General features: G+C 34.0%; 1 protein-coding gene across 2 annotated transcripts in view; it reads left to right on the top strand.

Moving 5' to 3' along the window:
* The window catches only part of LOC106460276, a 48,784-nt gene extending 29,370 nt beyond the window's left edge, over nt 1-19,414 (top strand). The window contains exons 1-5 of one of the 2 annotated variants that reach the window (XM_022386952.1): nt 1,727-1,807; nt 9,720-9,766; nt 11,813-11,908; nt 12,292-12,436; nt 16,295-19,414. In XM_022386952.1, the coding sequence (XP_022242660.1) occupies nt 1,762-1,807; nt 9,720-9,766; nt 11,813-11,908; nt 12,292-12,436; nt 16,295-18,270 (2,310 nt within the window). In that variant the 5' untranslated portion in view covers nt 1,727-1,761 and the 3' untranslated portion in view covers nt 18,271-19,414. Of the gene's footprint in view, nt 1-1,726; nt 1,808-9,719; nt 9,767-11,812; nt 11,909-12,291; nt 12,437-16,294 lie in introns of those variants that run through there. The other variant, XM_022386951.1, reaches the window with a different exon arrangement.
* The last annotated feature ends 4,535 nt before the right edge of the window (nt 19,415-23,949 follow it).

Genomic DNA, 23,949 nt, shown 5'->3' with positions numbered 1-23,949 from the left:
GCCTTCCCTCTCGTCTTACACTGCTAAAATAGGGACTGCTAGCGCAGATAACACTCGTGTAGCTTTGCACGAAATCTATAACAAACAAACAAACACTGCAACCAGGCACTAAAAAGGCTTCAGCGAATTAGACGTTGCAAACAAAGGAGCAATATTGTATTTATTGGGCGTGTTTTGGCTATATAAGATGCAGCCCCAATAATGTGATATTGTAATTACTGAAATAAAGTTTGAAAACACTATATGTTTTAGATTTAGATGAGGTAACTATAAACTCTCTGATTTTTAGAGCATATTTACATCTTTTGTTTTTGTTGTTGTTGTTGTTTGTCTAAGCCTAGCAACACCTCTGGGATTGGCGCCAGTGGCTCAACATTAACTCTGATGACTTATGACGATAAAAGTCGGGTTTCGATACCCGGAGTAAGCAGAGCACAGACAGTCCAAATGAATAGACTCTGAGACCTGGGGGGCCTATAAGAATCACGTTGTATTACGAGAATAGCATGGTCTGTGGATTGGTTTGTCTCTTTAAATATAAATTCGTCGTTTTTCCTACGAGACTCGCAATACCTGCACTGAGCTAAGACATATTTAAATAAACGAAGAGTGAAAATTCTGGCTTTCGTATCTTCTTAAAAACGATTTTGATTAAGTGTAAAAAACCTAACAGAGGCATAGTCTGCGTTTATTACAAATAAAATACGACTTTTCAGTGTGTAAAGTGCTTAATGGTAAACAAATGTGTTGAAAAGAAATGGCCTTCAAATCCAAAATACGTATACTCGAATTCTAACACTAATCTTACGTTTACTTCAGGGTATATTATAATTAAAATAATAGGGAATCTTCAATAGCCGTAGAAATTTAAATTCTTTAGGCAGGATTAGAGTAAGTTAATCTATGAGACGTTTTTTCCCCCTTTTATATTTTTGTGCGCCAGCAATTACCAAGCATGGGGAGCACTTATACCAGGTTTGATTTCATTACTCATCAGGATGTCTACCAGCCTACCTTCAACTTGAAATTCTTTTGGGCAGGATTAGAGCAAATTAATCTATGAGACCTTGGACGTGGTCAAATACATCAATAGAAAGAGTCCATAACTGTAATTAGATGTCAAATCGGTCAAGAGATGACGGAGCTGTGAGCTAAACGTTTGTAGTTGAAAAAAAACTTGGAGCCATTCTATGAGCCGCTATGCCGCGGCTAAAAATAAGAGTACATTTAATGTCAAATAAGGATTATTTATAAAGCATGCTTCTAAGATAAACAACTTATAATTAACCTCATTAGATCACGTATACGAAATACAGATTCTAGCAGTACGCAAGGCTAGTGAAAAAAGTAGATTTATTACGTCCAAAAATTTCAGACAGCTCTTCGTCGAGGTTATTTAAATTTTAAAGAAACAATTTACAACATTCGTTGCATTAATGTTTTCTATGAATAAGGCTTAGAGATATAAACATAACATGATTAATATATATATAGATAGCATAGTTACATAATGTAATCCTTATAAATTAAACAGTTATTACTTAATACAATGAGAGCATGAGAAACTAAATTATAATAAATAGTATATATCAGTGCGTCACGTAATGTATGTAAATGTGATAAAGTGAGCACACAGAAAAAAGGTTCGTTTGTTGTTAAGCGCAAAGCTACACAATGGGCTAGCTGTGCTGTTCCCGCCACTGATATCGAAACCCGGTTTTTTAGTGTTATAAGTCTTCAGACTTACCGCTGAGCCACTGGATGGCTACAGAAACCAGCATTACAATTCCTCCAAATTTATACCAAGGTAAGACAAGTGTTTCAAAATTGTATGAGAAGTCATACATTATACAAGAAACCTGGTGGTAGTGGTAATCAAGTATTTTTTATACAGGTGATATATTAACATTTGAGAACGTGGCCACTTTAAGAAAACCTTCACCATTTGCGGAGGAACGATAGTGTTTAGTGTTCGTAGTTTAGAGTAACCGTCGTTAACCGTTGCTGACTACTGGTTTCAAACATTGAATGGAATAGAGAGGAATGGGCTTCCTTGAACATTCTGTCGGTAAAACATTTTTGTAGTTACTAGAATTTTAGTTTTGGAAACTGAATTAATCGTTGGACTGATGTCTTTGATATTTAAACTGTGTTGTTGGCATTCAAGTTATCAATGTCGCAGACATTTTCCTTCAATTGTATGTATGAAGGACACCAAGTTTCTCGAATACAGGTTTAGAATCAAGCTCAGCAATCAAATTCGTGCAGTTGGTTTTCCTAAAAAAAAAAAAAAGAGGATCAATCCACGTTCACGAAAAAAAATGATTTCGTGCTATTAAAGCGTTAAGGAGGGTTAAGAGAGGATTTGACAACAACACATATAAGGGACTTGCCTGGTGTCTCCTTCAAACAAAATATTACTTCAGGATTCTTGATGATTTTGTTCATTTTTGGAATACAGTTTGACTGGTATAAGGTGCAACCAAATGAAATTTATATGGAAGTTTTTTCCCCTTTTATTATCAATTCACTCTTTTTGCTGTTGCTGTTGACGTATTTCTTCAGGGTAGCTGTTGGTTTAAAGTATAATACGTTACTCAAAGCTTGGCGATTTCAGAGTTGCAAAGTTTATTTTTTTCTCAGGAAATCAGCGATGGTCATAGTATGAATGATCTGAGAGACAGTGTACACGCAATGAGTTTTCTCAGGAAATCAGCGATGGTCATAGTATGAATGATCTGAGAGACAGTGTACACACAATGAGTGGTTTGCTAGATTTGTTGAAAATTTCTGTAATTGAATGGTTATATAATGGTTACTCAAGATACTATTGTCAAAAAAACGAAGCTGCTGGTTCTTGTTAGAATGTTTGAGTGAAAATTTGATGGAAGGTTGAAATAAATTCTGTAAACCATGAAGAATGACTGTTCTATAATCCAAAAAATGTGGTCAATAAATCTGAAAAGCTGAATTTCGGAACAACTGTTCGGCTGTTTAATGATATCTGTTTTTGAAACATGTGAGTACAATCACTTCAACCTATTGCCCATAGATAAACCCTTTTAATTCGTTTGTAGAAATCACCGTTTTATTTATTTGTTGTTAAGTGCAAACCACACAATATGATATCTATGTTTTACCCACGACGGTTATCACAACCCAGATGTTAGCGTTATAAACCTTCAGGTTTCTTGGTGACCGTTTAGTCCAGGTGTCCAATTAGGTGCCATTCGGGTATCAAATACCACATCTTATATTACAGTAGCAGCAGAACGATTCTTACTGTAAGGTTACTGTACCTCATAAAACTGATCTTATCAAGGTTCAAAAAACTTAATACGTATTGTTTGTTTATTTTTATGTTTGTTAATTTTTTGTATATTTCTAACTAAAGTGGTCAAAGTTTAACACGTGCGCTAGTTTAAGAGTTAATGTAGAATTACTCCCAGAATTTTTAGAAATAATACAAAACATACTTACCAGTGTGACCAAAAGAATATTGTTTGAAAACATGAGGCAACTCCTCGAATTCTGAGGCACCCCAGTGGCACAGCGGTATGTCTGCGGACTTACAACGCTAGAATCCGGGTTTCGATACTAGTGGTGGGCAGAGGTAGAATTACTCCCAGAATCTTAAGAAATAATACAAAACATACTTACCAGTGTGACCAAAAGAATATTGTTTGAAAACATGAGGCAACTCCTCGAATTCTGAGGCACCCCAGTGGCACAGCGGTATGTTTGCGGACTTACAACGCTAGAATCCGGGTTTTGATACCCGTGGTGGGCAGAGCACAGATAGCCCATTGTGTAGCTTTGTGCTTAATTACAAACAAATTACAAAACTAATTCTGAGAAGGTCTAATTTACCAAATTATAATAAACTAACTCCATTTATTCAGAGTCACCAAGCTTTCATTGTGTGCCTTCTTAGGGAGTTGGGAAGATTATTAAGGCAGACAATGAGGTTCGTTTAAAATTAGAAACACATTTATAAATTGTTCCCTTGTTGTTATTAACGACATGGCCAGAATGCATGGCCAGATGATGAGGGCGTTCGACTCACAATATGAGGGTCGTGGGTTCGAATCCCCGTCCCACCAAACATGCTCACCCTTTCAGCCGTGGGGACGTTATAATGTGACGATGAGTGGTTATGACTAGCTGCCTTCCCTCTAGTCTTTCACTGCCAAATTAGCCCTCGTGTTGCTTTGCGCTAAATTCAAAACAAACAAACAAACTATATCCTGAAGCAGTTATTTGTAATTGAAAGATAGTTTGTAAATTGAAATATTTTACACATTCAGAGATTTGTAACATAAGCTTTTTTAGATATTTCCAGTGAGACTTTTTGGCAGGTTTTGGATTTTGTATTAGTCAATACTTTTCTGTTGTTTTAATATCAGTTTCAGAAACGTTTTGCAAGCTGAATGTTTGTTATGTTCATGGTAGAATATTTTATTTCATTTATAAGTAGTATATTTTCAAGACTTCTGCGTAATGATAACTTAAGAACCACGTACAAGATCGTTCGACATTTCTGATAAATTATATTTAACAAATATCTTCTAATCTTCTTATAAAACCCCATCTTCTCTCTGGAAACTGAAAATAAATCCTATACCAAGTAGTTTCATATCTTCAGCGAAGCCTCCTTACTTGGTATCAAGTAAGGAAGCTTTGTTAAAGAAGTGAAACCGCTTGGCATAGGATTTATTTTCAGCTGCCTAAGAGAAGTTGATACTAGCTGAGGAATCTTTGCTGAAGAAGTGAAATATACTTGCATAGATTTATTTTTAGTTGTCCGAAAAAAGTTGGTACCAACTGAAGAAGATTTGCTGAAAAAGTGAAACGTCTTGGTATAGGATTTATTTTTAGTTGTCCGAGAGAAGTTGGTACCAACTGAGGAAGCTCTGTTGAAGAAGCTGAAGTCTTTTCAGAAGCTTCTGATAGATTACTTCCCGAAAATTGTAGTGTTTCAGTGATTTCTTTGTATGAACAATCAAAAGTCTCAATATGAGAAAAGTTGATAAATTTCATTTGTTAGGTTGCTGATACGTTGAGGTATTAAACTGAATAAAACAGACAAAAAGGATACAATTCAAAATTCGAAAAGAAATGTTCAACTTTCGAAAATTATTAACATTTGCATCATCGTGAATGTTACGCTGTTTTACACGATTTTTATAGTTCCTCTGGATATCTCTATTTTATTGGGATATCACATTGAGGTATTAAACTGATGTAAAACAGACAAAAAAGATACAATTCAAAATTCTAAAAGAAATGTTCAACTTTCGAAAAGTATTAACATTTGCATCATCGTGAATGTTACGCTGTTTTACACGATTTTTATAGTTCCTCTGGATATCTCTATTTTATTGTGGTATCACATTGAGGTATTAAACTGATGTAAAACAGACAAAAAAGATACAATTCAAAATTCTAAAAGAAATGTTCAACTTTCGAAAAGTATTAACATTTGCATCATCGTGAATGTTACGCTGTTTTACACGATTTTTATAGTTCCTCTGGATATCTCTATTTTATTGGGGTATTTTATATTACCTGAACAGTTCATCAAAACGTTTTTCCAGATAGTAAATACGATACATGCAGATGAGGGCTAAGTTGATTTTTGGTTAAAAAAAACTCAACATCAAAGCAATACATAAAAGAAAATGGAAACGAACGAGTTCTTTAATTTTGTCAGCAGCAACAATTAGAAGTGATACAGATCAACTACAGTCGCCGAGCATTCAGCATTTAAAAATCACAGATTTTTATCTTTAATAAGCTATTGCAGGTAGTGTTAGTACGTTTCTATGCTTATTAGCTTTCCCAATATCCAGTAACTTTGCAGAAACAAAGAAGCAATATGCATATTATTTTCCAAATTCACCATTGCTTACAAATTGAGAAATATAAATGAAGACTTTTGGATCAATTAACTTCGAGAATGGGCGATTCAGTACATATTTTCGTGGAGAATACCATTGGTAATTTTCATAACAACTCGTAATAAACCATCACCGCACTGTCGTAAATGGAGGTGGTTACAACATAACTATGGAAAACCAGAGCCGTCTCGAATCAATGTCAAAGGTCAACCACCAGGTGTTCTCTGACTGACTTGTTGAATTATTCAGATTTTTAATAAACGGCTGCCAATAACAAAGGACAATGGTGTATAACAAATGGTGTACAATTTCCTCACCATAGCATTGGCAACACTAGACGTTGAAATAACACCAATATGCAAACTTCTTTTAACAAAATATTTTTGAGGATTTTCAGGCTCTATAAAACGCCTATGCGTTAAAATATCTTAATGTTTCTAATGAGTGTTTTAAAAAAGGTTTATGCACTAAGAGATTTTTACAAACGACTAAGCTAAAATTATTTTTACATCAAATTTCTTTAGATGGTATGATAAAGGAACTTAGGAAACAGCATTCTTAAAGTTTCCCAATCTCGTCGTATTTCCAAATGGTTTATTTTATTTCGGAATATTATGTATTCATGTCGGTGTTTTCTTGCGTTATTTCTATGACAAATACGTAAATGAATTTCACATCGTTTATATGATTCATCAAGCATGCCCCCCAGGGGCACAGCAGTATGTCTGCGGACACACAACGCTAGAAACTGGGTTTCGATACCCGTGGTGGGCAGAGCACAGATAGCTCTTTGTGTAGCTTTGTGCTTAACTTCAAACAAACAAACATCAAGAATCAACAAATGTCATTATGACAGAAGAGTCGTTTTACAGTCACGAAAAATAAATATTAATACCAAAATTCTTATCAGCTTTGATTTATAAAGATACTGAGGAATTAAATTACATTCTAATTCGATATTTTAGGAACAAAAGCTATGTTATATCAACAAAATACAATTATTTCCGTATATGACATGTCACATTATAATTTAATGTTCAACTGTAATGGCTTTTCATTTACAAAATAAATAAGAACTTAAATTTGAACCTTATTACGAGGTTCAGGAAAAACCTAATTAATACAACTATAGACATCTGAACGTTATAGCCCTCAGTGGCACAGCAGCATCCCTGCGGACTTACAACGCTAAAAATTGGGTTTCGATACACGTGGTGGGCAGTGCACAGATAGCTCATTGTGTAGCTTTGTGTTTAACTTCAAACAAACAAAGAAAACGTTATATTATTAAATACTTTTAACCGTCATTAAAAGTTATCATCATCCTACCAACAATGAAATTATTCAGATGTAAGGTTACTTTAAAATATACTAAGTTTTTCCATTTCTCTTTTTAGTATCTGAATTTTTGCTATGGTACAAGCTTTTAAGTTCATAAGATACAAAATACAAGTTCTGATTATTTTACATCATTGTTCGTGCGTTTTTTTTTATCAGAGAATAGGTTTCTTTATTTGTATTCTGATGTTTCTGAAGATTTTAAAATCAGACTGAAGAAAAAAGAATATAATTCAGTTAAGTTTTTTCTTTAATTCAACATTATTTTACGTGGGTTGGGCGTGAAATCGTAGTAGTTGGGAAGTCAGGCTGCGTGCGATGTGAAGGGTCCGAGGTTCGATTGTTTGTTTGTAATTAAGCACAAAGCTACACAATGGGCTATCTGTGCTCTGCCCACCACGGGTACCGAAACCCTGATTCTAGCGTTGTAAGTCCGCAGACATACCGCTGTGCCACTGGGGGAGCCAGAGGTTCGAGACGTGATACCACTGAAAATGTTCCGCACTGTTATCCTTGGGCATGTTATAACAGTGGCAGTCAATTTATTTTTTCGCTTCAAAAGGTCAGACAGGTGCTTCAGCTTGTCTTTATCCCTTCTGGCCAGTAGTTCAAAATTAGGACGGCCAATTGCACATAATGTGCCGTTTATATTACATTATGCATGTGCCCCTTTTATAAAAAAAAACTGGTCCTGGGCCTCCTTTCAAATGACTTGATGTTGAAATAGTTCTTTGACCATTAATAATTTTTTTAAATCTTTCTGAAGCAAATATTATCTTATCAACTCACTTTAATCGGAATATATATATAAGTTATAAACACACCTATACTTTTGAAGGAAAGTAGGAAAACATAGCTACTTTGGAAACATTTTTTTTAAATATCTGACTCATCAAAGCGAAACATATCATTAAAAATATTCTTGTAAAGTTCGGATGGTTTGATTTAAATATGCAAAAATATAATTATTAAATTTTTAAAGCAATGCTGTCCTATACTCATTCAAAATTAACCTGACTTCCTTAAGTAACACATAAGTAGCATAGCATATTGTATTTGTTTTATAAAGATAATTTATTGTAATAAATTAGTACAAAGTTTTTGCTGTTGTTTTACAATTAATTTCTTCATACTATTAAAACATTCGTAGCGTTTTGATAAAACTTTTTAAGTTTCACAGTGAGAGAAATTATTAATTAATTAGAAAATTTCAATGGTTACAGAACATACACATATACATCCAATCGCATCTATCCATATTTCAAATCACAGATATATAGAAAAGAAACATACATATTGACTTACACAAGTCAAATGTTTAAAGATGTCATATTTTAACCTTGAGAAATACGTAGATATACGTTATATCAGAACGATTTTTAGAGGCTAACCACGTCATTAAAGTCAATGTTTCCACGTCCACTCATGCTCTATCTCACGCTCATAGATCGTAAAAAGAGCTGCAGTATTCCTCCGTAATTATCTCAAGTCCAAAGCATACTACTCGTCCTGCTTTCTTTTCATAAGCCATCTAATGTACAAGGACGATGGATTCCAAGAGCCCATTTTGAGAGTCTGATCTCAAAGAAATCCGTAGGTGCTGCATCTGGCGACATGAATAGTATGTCTTGATACAGATTAGGATGAATATATGTTTCATTCTTCAGCTGCTTAAGGCTTGAAACGGTTGAACGCATATCTTGTGGAAGCAACTTGTGTACACGTGAAATGTGTCACTTTTCCAGATGGATATCCTTCTTTATTATATCACATACTGTTGCTTGGGGAACATGGAGGGAACATGACTTTTATGTTTGTGAATTTTCATTTGTTACAAGATGTTGCAGGTCTTATTCTGGAGGGTCTTGGTACCGCAAGTTGGTCCATATTCTTTTGTTTTCTAACGCAAATAAATACAAGAGATATCCTTTTCTTGAAAATTATAAATGCCCGACCAAAACACATATTTATGAACGTAAAATATGAATATTTTGCATCATTAAAATTTGTTACATACCTTTTCCAAAATTTATCTGTGGTCGGTGGCATCACAGTATATAAGATTTAGTGCTGAGATTTTCCACTCCACCATCACTTTAAATGACTGTGCTTGTTACGTGATCTGCTGACTTGCATACTTAAAATCGCCTAAATATAGCACATGTCAAACTCAGCCCTCTGTAATATACATATATATTACAAACTCATGCAAATACACATACACTTATAGATATATATGACTTCACTGCACATTGTAGTGTGTAATGTATATTACAATATATATATTACAAACTCATGCAAATACACATACACTTATACATATATATGACTACACTGCACACTGTAAGGTAGAACATAACCTTTAACAAATAATGATAGGAATTATAATAACATTTCAAACTAAGAAATGAATGATTTTCGTCAAGTACGATATGATAATCTTAGCACCTTCTATATTTTCTTTTTTTTTTCTTTTTACAGACCAGACATCAACGGGGTTAGTGTCCGACAGAGGCCACAATACCAAGGTCAGTAAAATCGAGATTTCTAGTAGCGTTTCACCGATGGGAATTTCCCGAGTACGAGTAAAATAAATCCTTATATAGTCAAATAAAGTCCTTAAAACAATTCTAAAGACACGTACAATCTCCTGGCATGGTCATGACGTCAATCAATCACTCTAGTAAAATAATTCAGTAACAAATAATACAATTATATATATTATAGTATAAGGGTATACAATACTTATAACATGATGTGTGAGTAATAAAAAAGTAAGAAACAAATCACCTTGAGATAAAGAGGTGACAATGATGAATTCCAGGATGCAGAAACAAAACAATATAACATAAAGAACAGTATATAATTCTTGAAGAACGTTGAAGAATTATTGTTTATGAATAATACTTGATGAATGACATGTATACTGCATGACTTAGCTGTGTGCAGTTTGAATGTATATTAAAGGCCAGAGCATAAAAACATTTCGCTTTTTTATGTAAAAAAAGTGAGTATTAAGCCTAACTAACACTTTCTTCATTGTCTCTTCAGAAACAAAAACAAAAAACTACACATTTATTTAGTAGAAGTTAACATGAATATTATTAATTAAATGTGGTCTAGAAACGAGCACTATTGTTATAAAATTATTTCCTTCTTTGAGTTCTCCTTCAACTATTAAACCTTTCTGGAAACTAACAAGTGAAAAATATCCAGACGCTGTTGTAAAGCAAAAAGAGACATGAAAACAAATATTTTTTTTATTGCAGCAACAGAACAATTAAAGTAATCTTTCAAGGGTTTACTTTTAAATTGTTGTTCAACAATTACTTTTCAGTTTATCTGATGTTATTTTTATCAGTGTTGAAATTGTAATTTTCAAATACGCCAGTATATTACTAACATTTTCCACTTTTTTCCATTTTTGCGAGTTTTCTTATATCAGTTTTAAAACTAATTGTATAAAGGTACGTAAAGATGTAATATTTGTTTATAAACGTTTACATATATTTAGGTAACCCTTTCCGGTAGCTGAACGGTATGTCTGAGGGCTTATAACGTTTAGAATTGGTTTTCGATACCCGCACAGATAGTCCTTTGTGTAGCTTTGTGGTTAATAACATCACGAAAAAAAGAAAAAGTAATTTACGTATATGATTGTCATTCTTGAATTAAACAACAGTTTGGATTTTGTACGGGTTTCAAGTATTGGAATATTCTGGTTGATAATTTTGTAAGAAACAAATCATTAAGAATTTCAAACAATATTTCAGGGCATATACTTACATGTCTACGCATTTTACTTATTTTTAATTAACGAAATCATTATTTATCTTCAGATAATTAAAATGAAGCTTAGCGTTCGTCAAATCTTTCAATCCGAAATGAGATAACAGAAATGCGCATGTAAACACAGTTTTATGCCACATGAAAGATCATCGAATTATCTCAGAAACGCATACTTTATGATGCCCTTTCAAGTAGTCCTCAGTAGCACAGCGATATGTCTGCGGACTTACAACGCTAGAAACCGGTTTTCGATACCCGTGGTGGGCACAACACAGATAGCCTATTGTGTTGCTTTGTGCTTAACTTCAAACAAACTAAACCTCTCAAGTATGTCTGGTACTTTTTTTTTCTCAGATTTCTCGAGTATTGCGATAATTACATAATAAGATTATTCTCTATATAGAAGTTAGATGCAATTAAACTCAAATAAAAATATATATAGTAATGCTTAAAAACAACAGTAACGTCTCCCATTGAAGTTCCGATCTACATAGTAAATTCTATAGAGTATTACTAAATAACTTAATTTATCTTGTTCAGTAGTGTTTATAAGGATCTTAGCTACCAGTTGTTAACGTGAAGGTATCCGGTTGGTTGAAATGAGCAAAACAACAAGCTGGGAATTTGAATGTTAAAACGTGTTTGAATACAACACACACACACACACTAAAGCTGACTATATTTGTTACATTGTTCGTTATTTTATAGTGCATTAAATTCAGCTTCAACTCAAGTGGAGATGCTTACTGAATACGCGGTGAATACTTTGTTGATTATATTTGCAGGATAGCCTTGTGTTGAAGAGAAGAATATCCAAGTCAAACCAGTTTCCCGGCATTCCTTTACAACCAAGAGCTGTTGACGATACTTGTGTTGGCCTGGTATGTATTCATGTTTTTATTTTGTTCCTATACCTTACTGCGAGCTCTGTATATATAAATCAAAATTTCATCTTTCTTCTTTGTCAGAAGTATTTATTAACGTGCATTGTTTAAAGATCATTGAAGATGCTTGAGAATACATATAATTTTGTCATCACATTGTTTTGAGGATAACGATTATAATAAAATTGAAATAATTCCACGTATGTGTGTGTTTTATATATTTACTTTCGTATTTTCCGTGTAAGTTTTGAAATTGGCTCAAAATCGTGGTACATCATCTTGTGTATTTATTTTTAGTTCTAATATTTTTATAGACATAATTAAGAATATAATAATAATAAAAATAATTTTCGGCATAAAAAAAAATTATCTCATTACAGGAGCTCGAGCGAATTCTTGTGCCATTGCGAGGGTATGACTTCACGGGCCTAGGTTTTAATATCTGTGGGAACATGAGAGACGGAATTTTTGTAAAAGATGTTCTCAACAGAGGGCCTGCAAACGAATCTGGAAAAATCAAAGCAGGTAAGACAGTTTAGTATTTTAAAGTATAAAAATAATATCAATTAAAATGGTGGAAAGGAGAATATATATATATATATATGCGTCAACGTTTTGGTCAAACGTCCCTCATCGGGACCTACGAAACGGCTAAACGTTGACCACGTATTTCACCTACGTTTACAATGAGTTTAACTACCTCTTTATATTTTTATATTTTGAGATTTCATCACTGCGTCTGTTTGATATCCACGTTACGTTTTCAACAAATGTATAGATAGAACCGAATGCAATGATACGATTTTAAATTGAGAAAACTTTGGATCATTACAAGAGCATACCTTTCTGATCTGACTGGGTCCGACTCGCAATCTGAGGGTCGCAGGTTCGAATCCCCATCACACCAAACATTCTCGCCCTTTCAGCCGTTATAATGTGACAGTCAATCTCACTCTTCGTTAGTAAAAGAGTAGCCCAAGAGTTGGCGTTGGGTGGTATTGACTAGCTGCCTTACCCCTAGTCTATCAATGCTAACTTAGGAACGAATAGCGCAGATATCCCTCGAGTAGCTTTGCGCGAAATTCAAAACAAACCAAACAATCTATTGTGACGAAAAAAGAGTGGTGTTATGAAACCCTAAGTCTCTTCTTTCTGAACGATCTTCTGTCACCTGTTACGTATTAGAATTTCGAATAGTCCGAAGCCGAGTTAACTGATAATTTAAATTTAGTAGTTAAAGTAAAGCCGATATACCGTCAATTTATGATATTTGCGAACAATATTTACAATTATTACAAATAGTTACTGTAAACAAAAATTTATAAACAAAAGTTTCACAAATTTACAAATAATATAAAATCTTCTTTCTAGTTTGGAACTCCCTACATATCTTATCGGGGGTTTACGATGAGCGAGTTAATTTCAAGTTGATGTAGATACGATTCGCCGGGAAGCTAGCTAGCTTTGTCGTTTGCCACACATACTGAATTTTTGGTTTGTTGAAGTTAGGTAATGTCTTTGTAAAAACACTAATGTCTGATGATAATCCATTGAAGTTAAACGATTTGTAACGTTCGAAATTCGTAAATATTCCTGGTCAAATATCTTAAGTTTTTTGATTGATAAGCGTTATAAAAATCACAGTTATAGCTTTCGAAGTTTGTAGCACACTGATTATAACGAACTACTAATAGACACTCTCTTTTGGCGCGTCGCGTTGGTTATATTTATAGCCGTGTGGGGGCGTTCTAGAAATTTCAGTCTTACGTAACAATATTGATTAAAGCGTTTACGTACACGCATATACTTTTGATTCTTACTCTCGAGAATCTTCTATAACTTTGGAGAATGTTTATGATATCGAATGTTTTATATAAAGTTTACTTATTTTAGGTACCAATCTTTTTAATATTATTGTAAATGTTAAAAGTAACCGAAGGAAATTCAAGAAGGTAATACATTTTGTCTTTAAGAGTGTTGAACACTTAAGTACAATTGTATATGCATTAGTAGTTTTTAAAATAACTTAATTACACCAGATTCAAGGGAATAATTTAGTCTTTTGATGGATATAGTAAATATATATTTCCTCGCTTTAAATTTGTTTGTTTGTTTTTACACTTTACACCAAAGTCACATTGGACTACCTGCTGTGTTGAACCCCGGATTTTAACGATATAAGATCGTAAAGTTATTGTTGTCCCACCAGATGACTCTTACTTTAAAAGCGACTCATAATTTGTTTTACTTTACACCAAAGCCACATTGGACTACCTGCTGTGTTGAACCCCGGATTTTAACGATATAAGATCGTAAAGTTATTGTTGTCCCACCAGATGACTCTTACTTTAAAAGCGACTCATATTTGTTTGTTTGTTTTACTTTACACCAAAGCCACATTGGGCTACCTGCTGTGTTGAACCCCGGATTTTAACGATGTAAGATCGTAAAGTTATTGTTGTCCCACCAGATGACTCTTACTTTAAAAGCGACTCATATTTGTTTGTTTGTTTTACTTTACACCAAAGCCACATTGGACTACCTGCTGTGTTGAACCCCGGATTTTAACGATATAAGATTGTAAAGTTATTGTTGTCCCACCAGATGACTCTTACTTTAAAAGCGACTCATATTTGTTTGTTTGTTTTACTTTACACCAAAGCCACATTGGACTACCTGCTATGTTGAACCCCGGATTTTAACGATATAAGATCGTAAAGTTATTGTTGTCCCACCAGATGACTCTTACTTTAAAAGCGACTCATATTTGTTTGTTTTTACACTTTACACCAAAGCCACATTGGGTTACCTGCTGTGTTGAACCCCGGATTTTACGATGTAAGACCGTAAACTTATCGTAGTCCCACCAGAGGACTCTTACTTTTTTTTTTTTTTACAAGTCCAACCACTTTCTGAAATGACAGTTGTATGCAGACTATTTAAGCGATATTACTAGAGATTTAAACGTTGTAAAAGTTTGCCTTTCGATATTTATGTGAGATACAAACATAACTATGTTGTTTCCTTAAACTATTAAAGTGGCGCGGGTTGGCCCTATGGTACAAACCAGGTTCAAATTCGTGCTATACCACAAAATATTCCATATTCTCCCACTTTAAGCTGTGATTGCTCGATAATTGTGACAGTCAGTTCCTTTGTATGGATGGTGGGTGGTAGTGTTCTTTTGATTGGCTGCCTTCCCTCTGACCAGTAGGTCCTCCGGCGGGACAGCGGTAAGTTTAAGGACTTAAAACGCTAAAATCCGGGGTTCGATTTCCTGCGATGGACATATCAAATAGCCCAATGTGGCTTGCTCTAAACCAAAACAAATTGACCAGTAGTCAAAATTAAGAATGGCGACATATAGGTTTAGTAGCCTTGCCATAAATATTGCATACAAATAAAATTTAAACTGTTTATTTAACGTGACTGTAATACTACTTTTTAGAAATGTTTTTGGGCACTTGAGGGACGCTATTTAGAAGCAAAATGTCCTTATTACAAACGAAACGTCATTTTCATTGAAAACAAAACAAAACTCGCAGCTCTTAAAAACATTAGAAACAAAAGATAATCAATAAAAAAAATATTCTTAATTTCATGTTATTCAGGTGTGTGAAAACAAATGACTTCTGCTTAGCCAGTAGGATCATAATCCAGGATATATGACATATCACGTTTAGTCTAACAACAGATTGAAAAAGAAGGAATATATGACATATTACGTTTAGTACAACAATAGATTGAAAAGAAGGAATTCTGGTTAGCTTATTTTTTGTACATGTGATAATCAGCTACATACACGCTCACCTCACGTGTATTGTCCTTGTGTAAAAAACTGGAACGGTAGGGTAACATAGCTGGGTATTATTAACGCTTGAAGACGCCCCTCCCCACATTGGGCGGAACTGCAGATTTTTTACTGCTATGAATCTTGCGTGTTTTTGGGCCTCGTTGAATAATAACGACAGGAATTCATGCGTTTGTAGTAAATAGAAGAACGGGATATTTATAAATGTTATCTTTGTCTTACAAAGGTTTTGTTGGTGTGTAGAGCTCTTTACATGAAGAGTAAACGAAACCAAGTTATTGTAGCTATTTAATAAAAAAAAATATATTATGATGTAAAACAAATTATTTAGAATATATTTCTATTCAAATATGTTTTCACAGAGCTCTGTATAAGGTGTAATGTTTGTGTTTCAATACATGTATAATATGTATACTTAGTACACACGATTATATCTCCGAGTTAGATATGGCAAAGATTTGTCTTCTTTTTATTCATTATTTCACTGTCATTCAGTAATATCTATAACATGAGCTAGTAAAAATCCGACATTATATTTTATTGTCTTCTGACGTATATTATTTCATACGCAGGTGATCGAATCTTGAAGGTCATAGTATCCTTCTCCAGCATAGTATACGAAGATGCTTTAACGATCTTAAGTTACGCTTCTCCTTATGATGTACAGCTGGAGATCGAGAAAACTTCTGAGGGAACCCAGCCTATAGCTGGAGCTGGTAGACGACTCACATCATCTAGCTTTAACAGTGGAGGACAGATACTTTTCCATCCTTTGTACCGTAGTCAATCTATTGATGATCTCACTCAAATCGGAAAGGATTCCGTTTTAAGCCATCCAACTGGACAATTGACAATGAGAAATAATTCTAAGTTTATATGCAGAGCTAGGGACTTTCTGGAACAAGAAAAAGAAAGTTCGCTTACTATTCCAACGGGTTCTTTGAATGAAAGAATGTTGACAAACGCAACAGGAAAAGACGACAACCTTCCAAAACAACTGTCCACAAGATCTTACCAAAGAAGCAAGAGAAGTTTATTTTTAAATGAAGAGGGCATTGACCCCACCAGAAGGTCTCTTCGGATGTCTCAATCTGAACTTAGAAAACAAGAAAGTACAGTCGACCTTGCTAAAACAAAGTCTAGTTTGTCGTCAGAAAGTAAAATGTCGTTAAGCTCAGCTTCCATTTCTGCCAATGACAACCTGCCAGATCATGATAAAAATCGACAACAATATATTACTAATAAGATTAGGTCTGACGAATCTGACATACTTCGTAATCGGAAAGTTCAAACCACTGCTCACGTTCATCAGATCATGACTCAAAGTCGAAATCAACCAGAAAATTCGTATTCCGATGATCAAATATCCACAACTAATAAAGTTGGAAGTGTATGTTTTAAAGGCAGTGCTTTACAAAGCACTGACCAGCATTCAGATGTTTATTCGTCTTTAACAGCTGACAACTCTGAAATGTCCTCGAAAAATTATTTGGAAACTGCAGATAAACAATTATATTTCAAGTCTTCATCTCTGGGAGATTTGACCGAAATTAAAAAACCACTAAGTCAGCCACCTATTGTTTTTGAACGTGCCATATCATTAGACCTTAATCAAGAGGAGTTAACTAATAGCGATCTTCAGCATCAAACAAAAATGTTGGAAAATTGCATTTTGATCCCATCGGAATATGAAAACAATGTCAATCCGGAAAGCTCATTATGCACAGACTTTTCACAACGCTTGTCAACATTAGATTGTACCGACAAGACAATGGGAAGTAGTTACATGCAATGTCCTTCCGTTAGTGAAACAACGGAACAAACACATTTTATCCAAACGGTCTCCATTCTGTCAAAACATCAGTCATTGTGCAAATCACCCGAATTTCAAGAAAACTTCGTAGATCGAACCTGCCAGGAAAACAAAGAATCAAATAATGTAACGAATACAAAGATGCCACGTACAGTCGTAGATGCAACCAGATCCACATTTATATCTTCTAGTTTTAAAGACGGGCACGAGTATATAATGTCTGGTGTCATCTCAAATAATACCGCTAAAGAGTCAACTATGGAAAAAGGACATTCATATGACGATGAGCTGCTTTTGAATCCAACTCAATTCAATCATTCTAGCGATAAAAAAGATGAAATCTCGAGAGTTTTACAACCAAAACTTGTACAGCAATCAGAACACGGAGGAAAGATATGGGAACCACTTCTGCTTGATTCTCCTGTCCTTCCGCCTTTAGGTCAAGACACATCAGTCTCACCCAGAGTACCTTCTCCAGCTCCCTTCACACAAGAGAAAGAAGTGATTGAAATCAGTAAAGATGAGCTTGATAGTGTTATGATTTCTCATCGAGAGTTCCTGTTGAAACAGGTGAAGAAAACAGGGTTGTGTAGTAACTTGAACTGGAAACCAACACATGAAACAACCAAAGACATTGAATTCGAGCCTTGGATTGTGACTGACATAAATCATAATTACAACGAAAGAACAACCGAGAATTCTGAAAATTCAAAGATACGACAAAAAAAACTCTGATGACAGTGTTAGCTCCGAAGCCTCAGGTTACATGGTGAAATCAGAAGATAGAAAAAACAAAGCTTTCGTTATATCTGCGTCATCATCGTCCACAAACGGTCCAGGAAAAAGTCCAGCTCAACGTTTAGATTCTCCTCCGCCTCGGCTCAAACTTCCATTTTGACTGGAGATCGAGATCTTAAATGAGTCATTCGCTGTACTAGTTTTTCAATGTTAAGGAACACAAGATTGAAGCAAAAGTTTCTTACTGCTATGTTTTTCGTTTTGTAATGCTTGCAACATTTGATGAGCTTTAGCATATAATTGGAATTGGGGAACATTTTTATAAGATATTAAAAAGTATTTTCTTGTACAAGAATGTTACACGAATAAGGTGATCACATTAATCGATATCCGCGATTAAAATAGAATGTCAAGAATACTTTCTCGATAAGCCGTGCTGTGTGTGTTAAAGATCCCAAAGCACGTTTTGTTACAACCTGGTTAAATATCCTAAAACACGTTTTTTACATCCTGAAAACACCCTCCTTCATAGATAGTGTATATTTTCGGTGTTTTGGACATCGCCATATTACTTTCAGTGGTAACTATACGACTGGTAGGTAAAGTAAGTCTGCAGCAGTATACATAACCAAAGGTAAAGTAATTCTACAGCAGTATTAATAACCACCTTTTTTTTTGTTCCGATATTACAGTGGTAGTAACTTGTAATTGAGATATAAAGTTGAGACCTCAATTTGGCTTAAATTCTGTTAAGTTGCATATGACAGACTGTAATACTTCAGTATCATCAGTTTTCAGAATGTAAAAGAAAAACTGATTTGCTGTCATCTCGCGATTTTGAACAAATAAAAACCGCTTGTTTAAACCAAATATATAACTGATACTTGTAACCGTCGTTACTTGGTGAAACTCCATAATTACAGAATTGAGGAAACATAAGACAAGTGTACGTTTCATAAATACATGATTTATTACGACCATAAATGATGTACCTGATGATGCCTTTACTGGCGAAACTATGGTCGTAATAATTGATGTATTAGGGAAACGTACAAGTGTCTTGTTTTTCCTCAATTCTGCAAATATATATATTAACTTTTAAGTGTCGACCGCTAATCTGTTAACCATGTCGATTCTTCGTAGAAGGAGACATTTCAAAGTAAAACATCCACATAAAAACAATAATAGATATTTTCAAGATGAAAATAATTCTCTACCCAGTAATCTAGTTGTGTTGAAGATTAGCTATTGATTGATTGTAATTAAACACAAAGCTACTTAATGGACTATTGGTGATCTGCCCACCACAGGTATCGAAACCCAGTTTCTAGCGTTGTAAGTCCGCAGACATACCGCTGTGCCACTGTGGAGCAGATTAGCTATTATTGATAAAACTGCATATAAAATATTGAGAAGTTATTGAAGACATGATTTTAAAGGTTCATGAATTACCTTCAAACCTTAAAGCATATGCACAATTTATTTGGAATAATAATAAGAAATAAATAGGTTGAAAGATTGAGCATTTTCATTTTATGATTTATATTGAATGTAATAATTTAGGCCTGGTAATAAGCAGAAATTGTTTTAATTTACTTGGATTGATAAGATGAAACAAATATCTGTTATTTCTATACAGCATTTAAATCACTATGAAACATAATGTCGAGTTTTAATCTTCTATAATGCCCCAAGTAATAGTAAAGACGATACTAGAAACACTGTTTGAACACATACACAGCTAGTGTGAAAACTAGACCTGTCATTATAATGTATTATAAACAATAAGAAACACCACGATTTGTTACACCAACAATAAAACCGATACCTAAAGTTCAAATGTGTTTATTGAATGTATTGATGCCACGTTTATTGTATGAGTAGTACTTATACAAGCGTTATGTCTTAACTATTATCAATATTTGTTTTATGACTGATTTTCGTTTAACAATACTTCTATTTTTTGTTCGAATAAAGAGGTGTACTTATTGCAGTAAGTACGTTTACCAGAATAACTCATTTGTATTGATTTTTATTAAACTTGTGCAAATAAACATTGTGGAATAAGTATAAGTTTTCATGTACGTTTTCAAGGTTCTAGAAGAAAACAGGTATATTATTCATGGAATAATATTATCGTTTAAATTTTAACTATTTATGGTCATTGCAAGTTTGTTTGTTTTTAATTAACAATAATAGAATTTTGTTTGCAGAGAAATGAAAACTAAAACTAGTGTATGAGTCTAATCAAAATAATTAAATTTGACAAACTTACGTGATCCTAACCTTCGCGGACTATTATACCATAGTGTATCTGTAGTGTTGTTCGTTTTTCTGTAAGTTGTATTATACCAACTCTTTTTAGAATGCTGTAGGAAAGCGAAACATCAGTGAAGAGCAGGGACTACTTGTCTTTAGACTGTTTTATTCCTATAACATGTCGACCTGTTATATATCTTTTAATATAGATGAGGTTGTGACCCCTAGAACTTAAAATCTAAGCATGGTCTAGTGCTTACGTGCTGGGCTGCTGATGAGAAGGGCCATGGTTTGCGTCGCAATGGCGCTGAACACTCTCCGCTTTTTTCAGCTGTGGTTGCAATATAAAACTAACAGCCAATCCTGTTAATCGGTTCGAAGCTGAATGGTTACCTTCGCTCTGATCAGTAGCTAAAAAATTATAAAGGTTATATTTGGACTCCAGAAGGCCTTTGACCAGGACTTTCAGTCTTCCTACATATAAGATGCTCTTCAAGTTAAAAATATTAAATATCTTATCAGATAAAACACATAAACACACACACACACCTAAAAAAGAGTGAAAATGTATTTAACTAAATCCTTAAATATTCATACTGAAAAAAAAACGCTTCAAAACAGATATTGTAAAAACTCACATACACTTTATTTGGGTAAACGATACAAATATACGAAAATTGTCCCTTATTGGATAAGTAAACTAATATGAATTCTACTAATCATCCAAAGGTAATATTTAGAATCATGATGCTTTTCTGCCTTCAAAAGTAATGTCTTAGATTACAACGTTCAGCTCCCAGTGGCACAGCGGTATGTATGCAGGCTTACAAAGCTAGAATCCGGATTTTGATACCCGTGGTGGGCAGAGCACAGATAGTCCATTGTGTAGCTTTGTGCTTAATTAATTTTAAACAAAATACAACGTTCAACAGATAATGTAGTTTCGTTATTTTACGTAAGAACCAGAACAGTTAGGAAACAGAAATTCGCGTCCTTTTAAAAGAACATAAGTATGCATTACTCGAATAACAAAAAACACTGCTATAATCATAATATATAACACAGTTGTATATAACTGTATAACGTGTACACTACTTACGTCTGTATATGACACTGTGTTACAAAGTAATGCGTATTATATAGAAGGAATGTTTTTTGTCAATAATTCAGTAAATTTCTGAACTATAAGATACACAACTTCAAGATTCATTCAATGTCATTTTTATATATTGTTAAAAGTGATATAAAAACTGTAATATTTTTGTGTCTTCTGACTATTATTCAGACTATTCTTTCAAGTTTTTAATATCTACATACTTGGAGAGTCTTCATATGCCAATAATGTCTGTGCTGAGCGATCATCTAATCTTAGAAAAACAAACTAGTAAGCTGTGCCGGATTGGGGCAGTGAATGACACATTTAATTATTCAGTACACACTTTCAAGCTGAACTCTGATCATTTCTAAGATCGACTGTATATACTTAAGTGTTTTCAAATTATTTTCCTCTTAAAGTCACTGCTTGCTTTCTTCATTCCAATGGTCTGATATTCATGCGAGCCAGGTCCTAACACATATTTTCAGATCTAGGAGCTAGGTCCGATATAAAAAAAGTTATAGAATATATTTTGAGTCGGTTGTGTGGTTATGGTACGAGACGTGAAGTTTTACACTAAAAGCAAAAGGTCCATTATTAAACTTTTTTATACAACATATATTAAAGTTAAACTTCAATATGTGCAATTATCAAAATAGTAGACTAAACAACTATGACTTAGGTGGATTCTTGCAATGAATGAAAGTAAAATACAAATAATCACTGCGATAGCGATAGGCCAAGCAGGTTATTTCAGAATAGGTCTAATCTACTCATCACTACAACACTGTAAACAAAGGTCTTTTTGGTGTGCCTAACTTAACTTCACTACAGTTTGTACCGGCAAATGGGGGCTACATTTATTTATTTGCAATCACAGCAACAAGTGCATGCTAATGATCGTTGGTTCCGTACGAGTCTAAACACACGCTCACTGATTGGTTGAATTGAGAGAAAGAAGAAAATCAAAATGGCGCGAAATTAGTAACTTGTGTTACCACAGTGCTTCATTCCTGAAAAGACATGAAGAAATATTGAATCCGTCAAGTTCGATTTAAGACTCAAATAACGCGAATATAGAAGTGTTCTAGATTCGAGTTTTATTTAGCACATCCCAACGTACGAATAAAATGGGGGAAAATATTAGGCGCCAAGATGATATTTTGAGTCGCCATGGCGACCTGGCGCCCGGGATTTGTAGATGCCTGATGTAAGCAAATGTACAAGTTTGATTGTTAACTGCTGTTTTTGTGCTTTGAGCTACACTCAACAAACCTTCAAAATCAAAAGATTAAAGATAAGGTAAGACAAGCAGGTAAAAAAACAGGTGATAATGCTGTAAAGTATTCAGTGAACAGCTTACTGAGATCTAATCTTAATGGTTTGATTTGAATTAGTATAATTGTACTTTTTGTCATTTAAATTAAAAGTCAAATAAAAAAACAATTATAGCCACAATTTTACAAGCAATCAGCACTATTTTTGCTATCATTACTATCACTATTTTACAACACAAGTGTTTTATAAAGGATAATTTCATAAAAGCTTGTATATTTAAATAACTTCGGATTCTTCCAAATAATCTGCAGCTTCTCGAATAATGATCATCAAGTCCGAAATGTGTTGCCTGATTTGTTGCCATTGTTTTTCTTTTTCCATCGGGTCTAGCTTGTCTAAAACAAACATAAGATCTTGTAGCCCAGGAAATCCAACGTTGGAGTATGTATCGTATCTACTCGGAGCAAACGCCACGTGCCTGGTATAGAGAGAGAGAAAAAAAAATCAATTCATTTCTATATTTACATACTTTCCTAAAACGTATACATCTATGTAATTAAAACGATTTGATAAAACATCACTTCGTAAAGTCCATTATCATTAACACGTGCATGGCCAACAAGACATCAGATAGAAAAAGATTGCCGTCAGAGGTTTGTATGTACACGTGTCTATATTTTCGAAGAAACTGTATGATGTAACATGATGAAGTTGTAAGGAACAGAGCAATTCACGCACCACACGGGTAACGGTTCTTTGTTGTTGTTGTTGTTTAGTCCTGAGATAGTTCTTTGCAACGACTAGTTGTTATAATACTGCAACTTTCCGTCGTTTTAGAACTGATTTCTTTTGGTCGAAAATGTAATTATTCTTCTAAAGAACAGTCATCCGATGAAAATAACATATGAAATATGAATTTACATAGCCTTCTCATAAGCTTACGATGAAATCTTTATTTTCATCCCCTAAAGAAGTTTAATTAAGGAACAATTTCAACTCAGAAAATAGATTCTATTTATAATTTTCTAACAATGTAAATAATT

This window comes from Limulus polyphemus, unplaced genomic scaffold, assembly GCF_000517525.1.
Source record: "Limulus polyphemus unplaced genomic scaffold, Limulus_polyphemus-2.1.2 Scaffold739, whole genome shotgun sequence".
NCBI classification, from domain to species: domain Eukaryota; kingdom Metazoa; phylum Arthropoda; class Merostomata; order Xiphosura; family Limulidae; genus Limulus; species Limulus polyphemus.
Note: the sequence above shows the minus strand (reverse complement) of the source record. Positions and strands in the feature narration are given on the sequence as shown.